The following is a 13598-nucleotide window of genomic DNA, read 5'->3' as shown; positions in this document are numbered from 1 at the left end:
TAGGTTTCAGACATGTTTGTATACAGTATTGTTTGTTGCACCTCTCTAGAAAGATACTTTGTGCAGCAGATGAATTTATGGCTTCTTCCACCTCTAGAGAGTGCTGATTCCATCAGTGTCCCTGCACTTACACTGGGTTACAGACAGTCCTTCATTTTAACATCTTCCAAATGAGAATAAGCTTTGAAAATGTGACTACAGCATTTTGCTGCCGTGGAACCAGTCAGGGCAGCATGCTGGTGTTGACACTCACATAGCCCTCATCAGCGTGGTAACTGAGTGCCTTGCTGTCATTCATGAGCTTTAGCTTCACAACACCCCTTCTGAGGTAGGAGAGCACTTAGCTTCTCTGGGCCTAATCCCCATTTTACACATGGGAACCAAAGAGACTTGCCCAAGGTCACAAAGGAAGTTGGTGGCTGAATCTGGAATTGAATCCTGGTCTTGTAAGCCTACCATATTTATCCCCCCCCCCATATGCCTCCCCATCCAGTGCTGTTGGCTAGCTCTGTCCTTCTTACCACTTCATTGACAACAAAATACCATCATTGCACGTGTTGTGCAATGTTGTGACTGGATTGTTTTACATGAATGCCTTGGCGATGGAATTGTTACGGTTGGTTCCATAGGTGTGCTTGATACGTTATGTATGTACGCAGATGGATCTGAGACACAGCACATGCCTCAGCTTTGGTCAGGAAGGGCGGAACATATTGCAGAGGTAAAAGGTTTCGCCTTTTTCTTGGCGTGAGGGCTGGAGCTGTGGGATATAAGAAAATAGAGCTTGTTTGCTTCATCTGCATTGCGTCTTGGCCAAATACTTCATAGTATCTCATTGACAGGAGCTCCCAAGGCAATATCTGTTTGGCTAAGCATGGTGACTAATCATTTAAAAAAAAAAGTGGGGAGCGGGCTTGGAGTTGGGTAACAGAGGGCAAAACACAGAATGGTGAGGAAGATCACAAGATGCTGGACTCATGGGAAAAACTAACACTTTTTTCCCCCCTCTCCCTTTGCCCTAAAGGGGACGGAGAAGTTCACCCCTCCTTTTGTTGCCTTCTTCAGAGTGCAGTACTACGTAGAAAATGGAAGGGTCATAAGGTAAATCTGTCCTTGGTAACCACTTTACTTTTTAAGAAAACTGTTGGATGGAAAAAAACACACACATGTTTTCTTTTGAAGAGCTCTTTCCTTCCCTCTGGGGTGGCTGTCGTCCTACAGTCATTCCCTAGAGATCAGTAATGATGTATGGCAGTAGATTCTCTTATCCAGAATTGACTTTCATCCTGGTAGGATTCATACTCCGATGCTTCTCAACTATCGCTTTAAGGCTTCCTGCACTAAAATTTGATGCTGTTTTTTATTGTTTTTGCATGTAAACAACTCTTAAGACTGAAGCTAGAGAAATTATTTAGGGTATGTCTACACAGCAGCATCTACAGTACAAGTGGTTACGTCAACATCATGTCGAGCTGGAGGACTTCTTGCTCCAACTCCTATAACCCTCATTTTACAAGGAGTTAGGGAAAGTGGAAGAAGAGTGCTCTTTCTCGGCCAGCGCCAAAAGCCAAAATAAGCTATTTTGACTTCAGCTACGCAATTGACGTAGTTCAAGTTGTGTAGCTTATTTCGACTTTATCCTTGCTGCGGAGATGTGCCCTAAGAGTGCTGCTGTCTACTTTCCATCTTCTCACTTGCATGCTTTGATTTAGCTTTTGCTCTTTTCTGAACTCCCCCATCCATTTATTCACAACAATGACAGCTTTGTTTTTATATCTTTTCCCACTCGGTCTACAGTATTTTCTCCCTTCCTTCTTGTTTGGAAATCTTAACTCACTTTTATTTCTCTGGGTGTGGATGTAGGTAGGTAATATCAGACCTGCCAATGGGCAATTGGGGGCAGTTGCCCTGGGGGCTTGGCTCTCCAGTCGCCATCACTACTGCCCTTTGAATTGCTGCCAGAGTGTGGCTCCATGTAATTCTCAGAACTTGGGAGGCAGAGAGGAGGTGCATGTCATGGTCTGGGCAGCACTGAGGGTTGACTAGCCTGGCCCTACCCTTCTGCCTGAGGGTGTCTTCCCCCTCCCCCCCTTCCCTGGGAACATGAAGTCATCCCTTCTCTCCCCCCAACCCCCCACCTTGTCCTGGGGCCCATGGTGCCTGTCAGCCCATTGTGGCTGGGTAATATTTATTAAAATGTATCCAACAAACATCTGCACATACTGGATTAAAAAGAAAATTAGACCAATACTCGCAAAATGTTCATAGAAATTGTTGCTCTAGGATACCACCTAGTATTTTTCTGTTTGGTAACTTATTTTTTGTATTAATTGCATGTGAGCCATGCGTGTGCTAGCTAATTGGAAGTGAACAAAAGGAATGACTTGTGAGTTCTAGAATTTTTCATTTGAGTGGGCTCCATTCATGTGGAATACAGGATGCACACAGCTACCCTTACCCCCCCTTCCCCATGCAGAACAAAGGATGAGTCAGTTAAAAATGAACAACTGACAAGTATGTTTTGCATCAGCACTGCTGGTATGGTTCTGGCCCCAGGGCAAGCCAAGAGCTGGAAGCATTCAGGTGCATTAACATCAGCATAATCTTTGCTCCATTTAAGCATTTGCTGTCCTTGTCTGTGTAAGGCTTTTTTATCTTTCTCTTCGGATTAAGGGGCGAGAGTTTCCCTCTGAGGAGAGGTTTTCTTACTGCTAAAAGGAGACTACCCAGGATTCATCTTTCTCTAAATGTCTGCACTGGAATTTAAAAACCTGCACCTGGGCCATGTAGGCTGAGTCTTACTGATAGGGCTTGGGCTCAGGCAGGGGTGGGAAATAACTTTTGATATGGGGAAGATTTTGGAAAGTGGTTGAGGGCTGCACTCTTCCATGGCATTAATGGAGGTGAGGGGTCTGGGATGGAGGCTGGGTGCAGAAGGGAGCTTGAGGTAAGGGAATGGAGTCTGGGTGAAGGAGGCAGTTGTGACCTAGGACAGGGGACTGGGGTGCTGGGTTCTGGGATGTGAGCTAGGGTAGGAGGGGATTTGTGATCTGGGGCAGGAGGTTAAGGTGCCAGAGTTTGGAGGGGGTATGGGTACATGGGGAGTAGTGGGGCAGGAGTAGGAGGTAGAAGGTTGGGGAAGGGCTGGGGTGCCCGAGGCAGACTCTGGCCAAAGCCTTGCCTGCCTTCAGCGCTAAAGGCTTGCAATGCTTAAAATGTTTCTGCCTACTTGGCCATATGCTTGAGTGAATAACTAAGCAGGAGGGGAGAGGAGTTGTGCCAACTGTTCAGACATTGTGCTGGGAGTGGGAGCAGCATCTGAATCTCTGCCCCGCCTCCTCCAAACTCAGAGAAAGTGCCCTCCAGCTGTGTTTCTGAGTGGTGTGTGGGGCAAGGAGAGGAGCTTGCCTGGAGCTCCCCACTTCCTCTGTGGGCTGGATTTGGCCTGTGGGCCGTATTTTGCTCAGGCCTAGGCTAAGGGGCTGTTTAGTTGTGGTGTGTATATATGCCGGCTTGGGCTGGAAGGCTGAATTCTGGAACCCTGCAAGGTGGGATGGTACTTAGTTTGAAATGCAACCTGAGCCTAAGAACCTTTTCACTGCAATTAAGTAGCCCCCTAGCCTGAGACAGCAGTGTGTTTTTAAATAACAGTGTAGACATACCCTTTGTGGGTCTCAGTTGGCAGCACAAGCGTCTTTCCTCTACAATAGCGACGAAGAGTCCTGTGGCATCTTATAGACCAACAGATTTATTGGCGCATCACTACTCTATCCATTGTTTACAATGGAGTAATGATGCTCCAATAAATCTTAGTCTATAAGGTGCCACAGGACTCCTCGTCGCTTTTTCATATTCAGACTAACACAGCTACCCCTCTGATACTTTCCTCTACAATAGAATTTAGGAAGCAGAGAGAGGTACATAAAGGCATGTCACTGTAGTCATGAAGGTTCTTTCAAATATACCCTAGAGTTCTGAAAGGGAGGTCTTGGCTCTGTGACCTCCCCTATTTATTTATTCTTTGCTCACCTTTCCCTGATTAATATCCCAGTTGAGTACTCCTACAGGACTGCAAAACCCAAAGAATCAAATCCAAGATTATCGCTATCTCTACCTCCCAGGCAATTCACTAATATTATAAAACATACGAGTGCCTCACCTAGAAGGCGCAGTAATCAGTCTTGAGAGGAAGAACGAACTTTTGGATGAGACCCTGGACTGGGACTCAGAACCAGGAATGGATCCCAGATTTCCTGTCTCAACTTCCTATGTGGCACCTGGCACTTAAATCATTTTGGGCCCCAGTACTATCTCCCCGCTCCGCTCCAAAAAAAGTGACACTCTGAATTCCTTTCTTCAACTTTCAGCTAGTTTGATGGTTTAGACTGTAAACTTTTGAGGACCAAGATTGACTGTTACTGTGTACAGTGCCTAATGCCACAGAGCTCTGATCCTGACTGGGATTGTAAATGCTACTATAACAGAGAACTTGCTTATTTAAAAGAAAAGCAGTTTTGTATACATCAGTGATACCGTAAGTGTGTCCATTCTCTTAGTGAAGCAGCATGTGACTGGCCGTACTGGCATGCGATCTCTGCTCTAGCTTAAACAAAGCTGTCTTTCTGTATCCTGCAGTGACAAGGCAGCACGGCACCTGTACTACTGCCATCTCAAGGAACAGGTGTTGAGATCTCGGTGCTCCCACAAAGAAGAAATCTACTTCCTGCTGGCTGCTTACAGTTTACAGGCTGACTTGGGCAGTTATGCCGAGAATGTCCATGTTGGGAAATACTTTGAACCTCAGGCCTATTTCCCACAGTGGGTAAGGTGGCTTTTTGTTTTGCTTGTTTTTCCCACCATAAGATGAGGTAGCACCATCTGCACTTGCAGCAGTGACTCCCCAGGCTTCTGTTCTTCCCAGCCTGAATCCAACAATTAAAGGGCAGATATTTTCAGAAATAAATTGTATTGAAATGCTTTTGCTTTTTATATCCTAAGATTCTCTGAAAACCCTCAAGGGGCTGAAGACCAGTAAAATTCTTTATCTTGGCCTCGTCATATGTACCTGTGGGGAGGACTGAGCTTGGCACAGGTGGCAGTATGTGAGGGGGAACGCTAATTGGTCAAGAGACAGATACCTTGGTGGGGGGTGTGTGTGGGGTGTGGGGGGGGGGTTGGTTTTTTTGTTTTTGTTTTTCCTCCTTTTTCTTCCCTTCTGACTTGACTCGCCAGAGCATTTCATTGTGATTCCTCTGAGTGGTCTCGTGGCCACTAATTGATCTTGGTCACTTGCATCAGATTGTTGTCTAGTGCTTCAAGTGTGTACTAAACAGTTTCCACTTTCCAGTACTATGAATTTTGGGGTGGTCAGGGATAGTTGATTATCTTTTTACCATACAAAAAAGTCTTCATAGGTTAATCTGAATTGTGATTGAATCATTTTGAGCTGAAATTATTTGCTTTTTGTTTTAAATCTATCATGGTGACAAACTTTGCCTGAGGACAATGACTCGAAGCCAGTCACTTGTCTTCTGACTATTCAGTATCTTTGGAAGGAGTGCCCAGGCATGTAACATACAGAATGCTGCTTCCTGCAGCATTTCCTGTTCTACTGTGATGCAGATTCAAAGTGAACCACCATGGTGTATGAGAATCCAGGTAAATGACAGAGGTAGAGGTTCAGGCTCTGGATTGGGAGTCAGGAAGCCAAGGTTCTAATGGCTTTGTCTCAAACCCACCATGTGTCCTTGGGCAAGTCACCACACCTCTCTGCCTCAGTTTCCTCTCCAACCCAAGCTGTTCCCAAGTGTTGGGGAAGGGAAGAGTTCAAAGCAGAAGAAAGGAATGGCATCAGGAGGCAGGACAAGTCTGGACTTCCATACTCATGAGCCCCAAGCTACCAGACAAATGGTTCATATTCTGCCACAGTCACCTCCCATTGTGTATGATTACTCTCATCTCCCCAGCAGAGTTCTCGCCACTAGCCTCCCTTCCACACCTTGGGAGTTGCAGTTCCCAGATGACGCACACCTTGCATTACGTAGTTTCCAAAGGGGTTAGGGAGGTAGATGGGGGTAGGGATTATGACAGGGGCAGCTATCAATCTTCTTTTAATCTTTCAAGCATTCCAAAGGCCAAAACAGAGCTGCGCCCACCTGCACTAAGCCACAGCTGCAAACAAGCATATATGATTTATTATTGCAGATAGCAAAATCTGGCATCTAGCGTGACGCTTCTCTCCCTGTCCCCAGGATACTGCAGGGAGACACTGCAGCTGATCTACTACTTTAACAGCACCTGGTTCATATCAGTGGCCGAGGGCTACTGCAACCCAAATAATTAATATACAGTGTGAAGCTGCAGGCTAACAAGTGGGAAATATGGGTTTGAACTATGGACTTGGCTCCCGGATATAACCTTGTGACGCTGTACAGCTGGCTGATTAGATCAAGAGTGGCATTGATAGAGCTAAGCCGCCTTGGTAGGAGGAGGGTTATAATCACATGAGGCCTGAGTGCAGGGAGTTTGTAAGAAAAGGCAAAAGAAGAGTTCAAAGCACATGGAGCTCAGGGTCAGCTGGGGACTCCCCACCTGACCCTGGACTCCATGCAGTGCTGCCACTTTGAAACGTTGAGGCAGAGCTGATCCTGGGCTCCATGGTGTTTCAAAGCAGCAGCACTGCACAGAGCCCAGGATCAGCTGTGTGGTGATGCCCCTTTGAAATACTGCTGTGGCATTCCAAAGGGGCAGACCCACACAGAGCCCGGGGTCAGTTGTGCGGCACTGCCCCTTTGAAACATGGCCATGGCATTTCAAAGCAGCAGCGCCACACGGAGCCCATACCCTGGACTCTGTGTGGTGCTGATGCTTTGAAGTACCCCTTCTTCCTCCCCCTCCCCTTTGCTGCTGCTATCTGATAGGCAGCAAGGGTGGGGAGGGAAGTGACTAATCAACTCAGCTATCCGATAAGCATTTGCTTATCGGATAGTCAACTAGTCCTCAACGTCCTCTGTGGAGATGCATTCTTCTTCAGTGCCTTTGGGCAAATTTTAAATGCTAGCTCTTCAAGGAGAGAATGCGAGTTCACTGAACTCTATCTGGTGTGGTGGTCAGGTTAAGAAAAATGAAAGCTCTTTCCTACATGTTTAGTCCTTGCAGTTGACATAGCTGCCACCTGTTGGGATCACTGGAAAGCTGCTGACCGTGTCTCTTTTCTTGTTCCATTTCTTTTGTGGCAGATAATTGCCAAGAGAGGAAGTGACTATATCTTGAAGCATGCTCCAGAGATACACCAAGAACAGAAAGGTCTGAGCACGAAAGATGCTATCCTGCAGTTCATCAAGGAGTCCTGTTTGCTGGAAGATGTGCCAGTCCATTATTTCAGATTGCAGAAGGTTAAACAGCTGCTTATTTTAGCCTTTTGACAAAGTTGAATGCACTGTTGGTTTCCTTGAACTTGATAAATGTTGGGCCTCTAATGTTAAAAGCAGATGTTCTCCACAGGTGGGAGTAAACCTATTGGGTTCTGGGGCGGGTCAAGTGATGTGTACAAATACAGTGCCATGGCATTATCACTTCATAGAAAGGAGGAAACACTTCTAAGTTCCCAGCCTTTTATTTGCAGCCCCACAGGTAGGTCAGCCTCCCTTCTCTTGGAGCAGTTGGAGTCTGCTCCCATTCCATTGCACCCTGTTCCGTGTAGTGCCAAGCAACTGTGGAAGAGTTTCTGGGTGTATATGAGGACAGGCTGAATGTGGGGTTGTGGGAGGAAATGCATTGAGAAGTTGTATGTTTTCAGATGAGGGAGACTCTTTTTGGAGGGGGAAGGTTGTATGACCATAGCATCTGGGGACCCCTCTTTGCCTGTGGCTTTACAAATACAGAACGAAAAGGTAATCCCTGCTCCCAAAGAGCTTAGTCTAGCACTGAGTGTGCCCAAATTTCATACCTCTGTTCTTGATGAGCATGTTTCAGTTTGGTTTGTGGTTGTTTTAATGTATTTTGCCACCTCCCTTTCATGCTCTCCATCTCTTTAGGAGCAGACAACCACTGATGTTGGAGTGAATAAGGTCTATTTAAAGAGGTTCCTCTTGTATTTAGACTTGATAAATGACCTAGTGTAGGCAATGGCAGGGTAAAAGGGCACCCTGGGTGAGGGTTTTTTTTTTTCCTTTCCTACTTAAGCAAGCCAGGTCCTAGCACAGGGATGGGTAAAATCAAGCTCAGAGGCCAGCTCTGACCCATGGAACATTTCTTTCTGACCTGGCCAGCTGTATTAGCAGAGTGTGTATACTTGTGTGTTCAGCTGCCCCTTGCCCCACCATGCTCCGTCCTGCAGTGGAACTGCTCCCAGGATTTGCCGGCTAGCTGTGTAGAGCAGGGTGTAAGGGAGGGGGGAGTGCTAAAGTCAGGGTATTTCTGTGCCCCTGTACCCCATCTCTGTAGTACAGGGGCCAGGGACAGGGAGATCCATAGCAGAGCTACTCCAGTCAGAAGTATGGGATGGTAAGTGATTCTGAGGCAGTGCATGGTTTCTAAAAGTCAGTGCTTGTGCGCACACCAGGGATAGCTTTCCTTGTTGTAAAGAAGCAGCATGTGGCTTCAGTAACTTACCAACAGCATCTAGTGCACATGCTGTCGTGACCAGGGCCGGCCTTAAGCCGATTCGGCTGAATCGGGCCCCACACCTAAGGGGGCCCTGCACCTGGAAGTCAGCTGCTCCCCCTTGCCTGCGCACGCTGCTGGCTGCTGCTTCCATGCGCGTGCATTTGCAGGTGGCCGGGGAGATGCCCAGGCGTGGCGTGACATGGTCATGGCCCGGGATTTTTAAAACTGAAAACTGCAGGCGGCTTGGACTTGGGAGTCCGGCCCTGCATTGTAGAAGGCAGAAGGGGAGGGAGGGAGGGGGAAAACTAGGGAGGAGAGGCGGGAGGCGTAGTCAGCTCTCAGCCCTCTGCAGCCCAGGGGGCGGCAACTCGCCCTGAGCATGTGGAGCTGGGGTGCAGAGTAGCCCCAGAGGGCGCAGTCAAAGCAGGTGGGGTTACGCTTCCCCCGCGGGGCCCCGGGCCACTTGCAGAGGCCGGCCTGGCCCAGCCCAGGCCAGCCCATGGCTGCCGTCTCTTACCTGAGGGGCTCCAGCACCAGGTTCTGCAGGTTGAGGCCATGCATGGATCTGGCTGCTAGCACGGCCACCACCTGTGGCAGCTTGAGCAGCGGCAGTGTGTCCAGCCTCCAGGTGGCCTGGCCAGTGCCAGCCACCCTCCTCTGCGCGCGCTGACCAGAGCGGCCTGTCTCTTCCACTGGCAGCCGCAGGGCCGGCCCGAGCTCAGCTGGGTGGGGGAAGCGGGCTGTGCAAACCCTGAATGGGAGCACTGGGGGGCGGGTGGGACTAGTGGTGGGGAGCCTTGGCTCCCAGCGAGACAGGGATGATGTGTGTGGGGGGGGGGGCTGTGCTGGCCCCCAGTGTGAGTGTGTGAGGGGGTTTGTGGGGGGAGAGGTGGGAGAGGAAGGAGCATTTGCAGAGGGGGATGGGCTCGTACAGAGGGGAAAGGATGGAAGGTGGGGAGAGGAAGATGGGGGGGGGGGGGGGGAGAGGGAGGAGAAAGGGGAAGGTACCAAGAGACTGGGTGGAGGAGAGACAAATGCCAGGAGGCCAAGCGCAGACAATGAGGAAAGGGCAGGAGGGGGCGGTGTCAGTGGGAAGGGGGACAAGGTGATGCTGGGAGAGGAGAGGGGAAGGGCATTGGGGACTAGAGGAGGGAGGAGGTGGGCCTGGGAGAAGGCTTGAAAAAAGGGGTGGGCATGTGAGAGGTGGGGATGGAGCAAGGCATGTGTGAGGGCACAGGGGTGTGAGGGGAATGGGGGCAGAGAGTGGTGAGGGGGTGGGCATCAGGGAAAAAGGGGGCAGGGGCAGTGAGGGAAGGAGGAGGCACCAGGAGGGTGCAGGGGTAAGGGAAGGTGCAGGTGCCAGGGGATTCTGGGGTTAAGCAGAAGGGCAGACACCTGCAGGGGAGGGACCAGCACCAGAGGAGAGAGGCAGGGCAGGTGTGTAAAAGGAGGTGTTAGAAGAGGGGATGGGGAGGGGTAGCTCACATGATCAGAGTGGGGCTACTGGAGGAGTGGGCATGGGGGAGAGAAGGGCTGGTGGAGGGGGGCAGGTCTCAGGAGGGCAGAGGGCAGTGAGAAGGGCGGGAGTCTGGACAGCAGAGGAGGATGAGGGGTTGGGGGGGCAGCAGGCACTCGGGGAGGAGACATGGCAGCAGAGAGAAAAGGTAGAGGTTTATAAAATATTTATTAACTTGATATGCTGCCCACGGCCACTTTGTTTGCACCCTGCAGTGCATTTTGGGTTTATGTGGGGATCAAGACGAGGCCGGTGAGTGGGAGCCAAAACAAAAAAGTAGTCAGTGTAATGATCTTCTGTTGATATGTGTTTTAGTAGCTAAATTCTTGGATTGTCATTGCTCATGAAAAGTGCTGTCACATGGGTAGAAATCAGGTAAATATTGCATTTTATTACTATCAGCAGAACTGACTTAAATAGGGCCTGTGTGTTGAGTAGTCTTGCCTTAATCTTTGTATTCATGCCTGTCAGTGTGAGAGAAGCTATTTGTATAAGTTTGCTTGCCTATGCAACCACACTTAAGTTGAGGCCCTCAGCATGCTCTGTAAGTATCAGTGTGGCCCCTGGGGTTTCCAAAGTTGAGTTGCCCTAGCTCATCCCTGACAGGTGTCTGTCTAACCTGGTCTTAAATATCTCCAGTGATGGAGATTCCACAATCTCACTAGGCAATTTATTCCAGTGTTTAACCACCCTGACAGGCAGGAATTTTTTCCTAATGTCCAACCTAAACCTCCCTTGCAGCAACTTAAGCTCATTGCTTCTCATCCTAACCTTAGAGGCCAAGCAGAACAATTTTTCTTCCTTCTCCGTATGATACTCTTTTAAATACTTGAAAGCTGCTCTCGTGTCCCTTTTCAGTCTTCTCTTTTCCAAGGTAAACAAGGCCAATTCCTTCAGCCTTGCCTCATATCTCATGTTCTCTAGATCTTTCATCATTTGTTTCTCCACATTTCCTGAAATGTGGCACCCAGAACTAGACCTGATACTCCAGCTGGGGCCTAATGTAGATGGCTCATTCCCTGCTTAGGGGATGTGAGACTGGGCAGGTTAACTTCCAATCCTCCTGTTTATTTTCCTAAGCCAGGAGGGCACGGTAGTTCTGATGGGGGCTCTGCAGGAAGGCAGCCCGCACTGCCCCCTGCCTGAAACCTTGTGCAGGTGTTAAACAGCTGTCTAGCCCACCCTAGAGGTGACTGCATTTCAGCGTGCCTAAAGCAACACTGCACCAGCAATGGACAGGAGCATGACTCCTGGGCAAGGCTTGCTCATGACTGCTTCAGTCCCATTGGATGGGCTTCAGCCTCTTTCCTTCCCCTCCCCTGCTTTGCAATGGGGCTGTAGACTCTGGGGGAGAGGGATGGAGGCAGGCAGAGGTGTCTCCCTGCAGCAGATGTAGACACGTCTCTGTAGGTCGCAGGCATCAATTGCAAGATCATTGCTTGGAGGGATCTCCCTGCTGATCCTCTCCTAAGGCTTTCAATTAGCCAAGGGATTGTAGGTCACAGGCACCCACCGCCATCTCCTATTCTGTAAAGTATACCCCTTTTGTGTATGGGACATTTCTATCTTTATTCTGGGATAGGGTGAGTTCGTTGCAGTTGCTGCTTGTTTGCCTTTAACTTTCAAATACATGGTTTGGCCCTAAACCTTGTCAGTCCAGATAGATACGTAACACCAGGCCAAATTTGGCTTCTGTGGGGGAACAGGCTTTGATTAATTGCTTAGGCTCCACAGCAGTTGCTTACCTAAGTCTCTCGTGTAACAGCTTAACCAACTTGATATTTATAATATATGGTGCAAGGTACCGAAACTTGTGTGTGGTGTGTGTGTGTGTGTCCCACACACACACACACCACACCCACACACACACAAAATCCTGGGTGGTGGTGGGGCCCTGCCAAAACTGTTTGAATTGGCCCCCACACTTCCTAAAGCTGGCCCTGGTCATGACCACACCCACCCACCACCATGGTCTCTCTCTCCCATCTCTGTGCCCCACGCACTGTCTGTCTGTAGCCCCCAAATAAAACCCAAAACAAGGTCACTCAAACTCCTCTCCTACCATTTGAACCTCTAAATGGGGACTCCCTGGTTCGGCAACTGATGTTCTGTACCACAGTAGTTCCAGAGTCCCAGTAGAGGGCTGGCAGCTGGGCTGCCTGGCGTAGCGGGGGGGGGGAGGTAAGGGAGTGGGATCGGTAGGGCTGTGATGCTGGCGGTGGGAGTGGGGAGTGTCTGGTCCTGGGTTAGGGGCTGGTAGCAAGGGGGGCCAGATATGACCTCCCCTGGTCTGGCACCGGTTAGGTCCTGAGGGTGCCGGACCTGAAAGGTCCAACCTGTACTTGTTAACATAACTGTCAGTAATGCAGCACATGCCCATCAAGGGGCAGCACAGGGTCATAATCCTAATCCGTTAAAAGATGTAAGTATAAAACTATGCTATAGTCTATCCTGAGATCAGAGAGAATGCTAAAAAGCTAGACCCAAAGCTGCATCAACCAACATTAACCCTAAGTCTTTCCACCTATGCGGATTTGTTAACACCTGCTGCTGAACTGCACCTACAGTAACAGCACGGTAACTGGTGGGAACACTTCTTTCTTGGCAAAAAAGTGGGACAAGTGGACCAAATCACAGCACAGAGATTGAAACAACCTGTTCAGATGGGGGGAAGAGTACTGGGAATAGCAGTAAAAGCAAATTAAAGTAAGGGGCAGTTAGTTACAAATAACACTTGTATAAATGGCAGTGTGCTAAATTCAGTAACACACTGGTATTCTGTTTCGGTGGCTGCAGGTTGTATTGAGCATTTCACCACCTACTGAACACTTAAGACACCCCTGAAGAACTGCACAAGTGTGATATTTAGTTCAGCAAAGAATGGACCCCCACTCCCCCAAAATGGGAAGGGGAGATGTGAAGTGCTAATGACAATGACATGCTGAGTTAGGATAGCCTTGGTGTGGCTCTGTTATAGGACCTACCCAAGTCAGAGGGGATCTGCATGCGTGCGTGCTCCTTGACCCCAGACCTTTATGTTCTTGTAGGATAAGAAGGAAGATCGCCCAACAGTTGTCCTGGGTCTCACCCTTAAAGGAATTCACATCTATCAGGTAACAATAGAAATGAGAGATTTTTAGTGTACCACTAATGCCACCTAGCCCTCACCATTCCCCTCTACTTCATGATTGCCAGACTATGTATTTCACATTCTTGATTGTGTGTGAATTCCTTGCACATCCCTTCCCCCGCACATCCCCAGTCCTCCTTATATCTGCTAGACCTTGTATCATCTTGTGTTTGATATGTTGCAGGAGGTGAACCATGTCCGCCAGCTGCTCTATGACTTCCCCTGGTCACACATTGGGAAACTTGCGTTCCTGGTGAGTGTAGCAGAATATGAATCATCTGTCTGGTAGGCAGGCAGCCTAGAACCTGCTAAAGTTGTTGGCTTGCCTGCATTTCTGTGCCAAGC

General features: G+C 49.0%; 1 protein-coding gene across 3 annotated transcripts in view; it reads left to right on the top strand.

Annotated features, from left to right (window-relative positions):
• The window catches only part of FRMD1 (FERM domain containing 1), a 69880-nt gene that overhangs the window by 40936 nt on the left and 15346 nt on the right, over positions 1–13598 (top strand). For 2 of the 3 annotated variants that reach the window (XM_075924662.2, XM_006122927.3), the window contains exons 5-9: positions 1025–1101; positions 4636–4822; positions 7239–7394; positions 13171–13236; positions 13438–13506. In XM_075924662.2, the coding sequence (XP_075780777.2) occupies positions 1025–1101; positions 4636–4822; positions 7239–7394; positions 13171–13236; positions 13438–13506 (555 nt within the window). Of the gene's footprint in view, positions 1–629; positions 722–1024; positions 1102–4635; positions 4823–7238; positions 7395–13170; positions 13237–13437; positions 13507–13598 lie in introns of all 3 variants that reach the window. The other variant, XM_075924664.2, reaches the window with a different exon arrangement.

The sequence above is a fragment of the Pelodiscus sinensis genome, chromosome 3, assembly GCF_052426305.1.
Source record: "Pelodiscus sinensis isolate ZL-2025 chromosome 3, ASM5242630v1, whole genome shotgun sequence".
NCBI lineage: Eukaryota > Metazoa > Chordata > Testudines > Trionychidae > Pelodiscus > Pelodiscus sinensis.
Note: the sequence above shows the minus strand (reverse complement) of the source record. Positions and strands in the feature narration are given on the sequence as shown.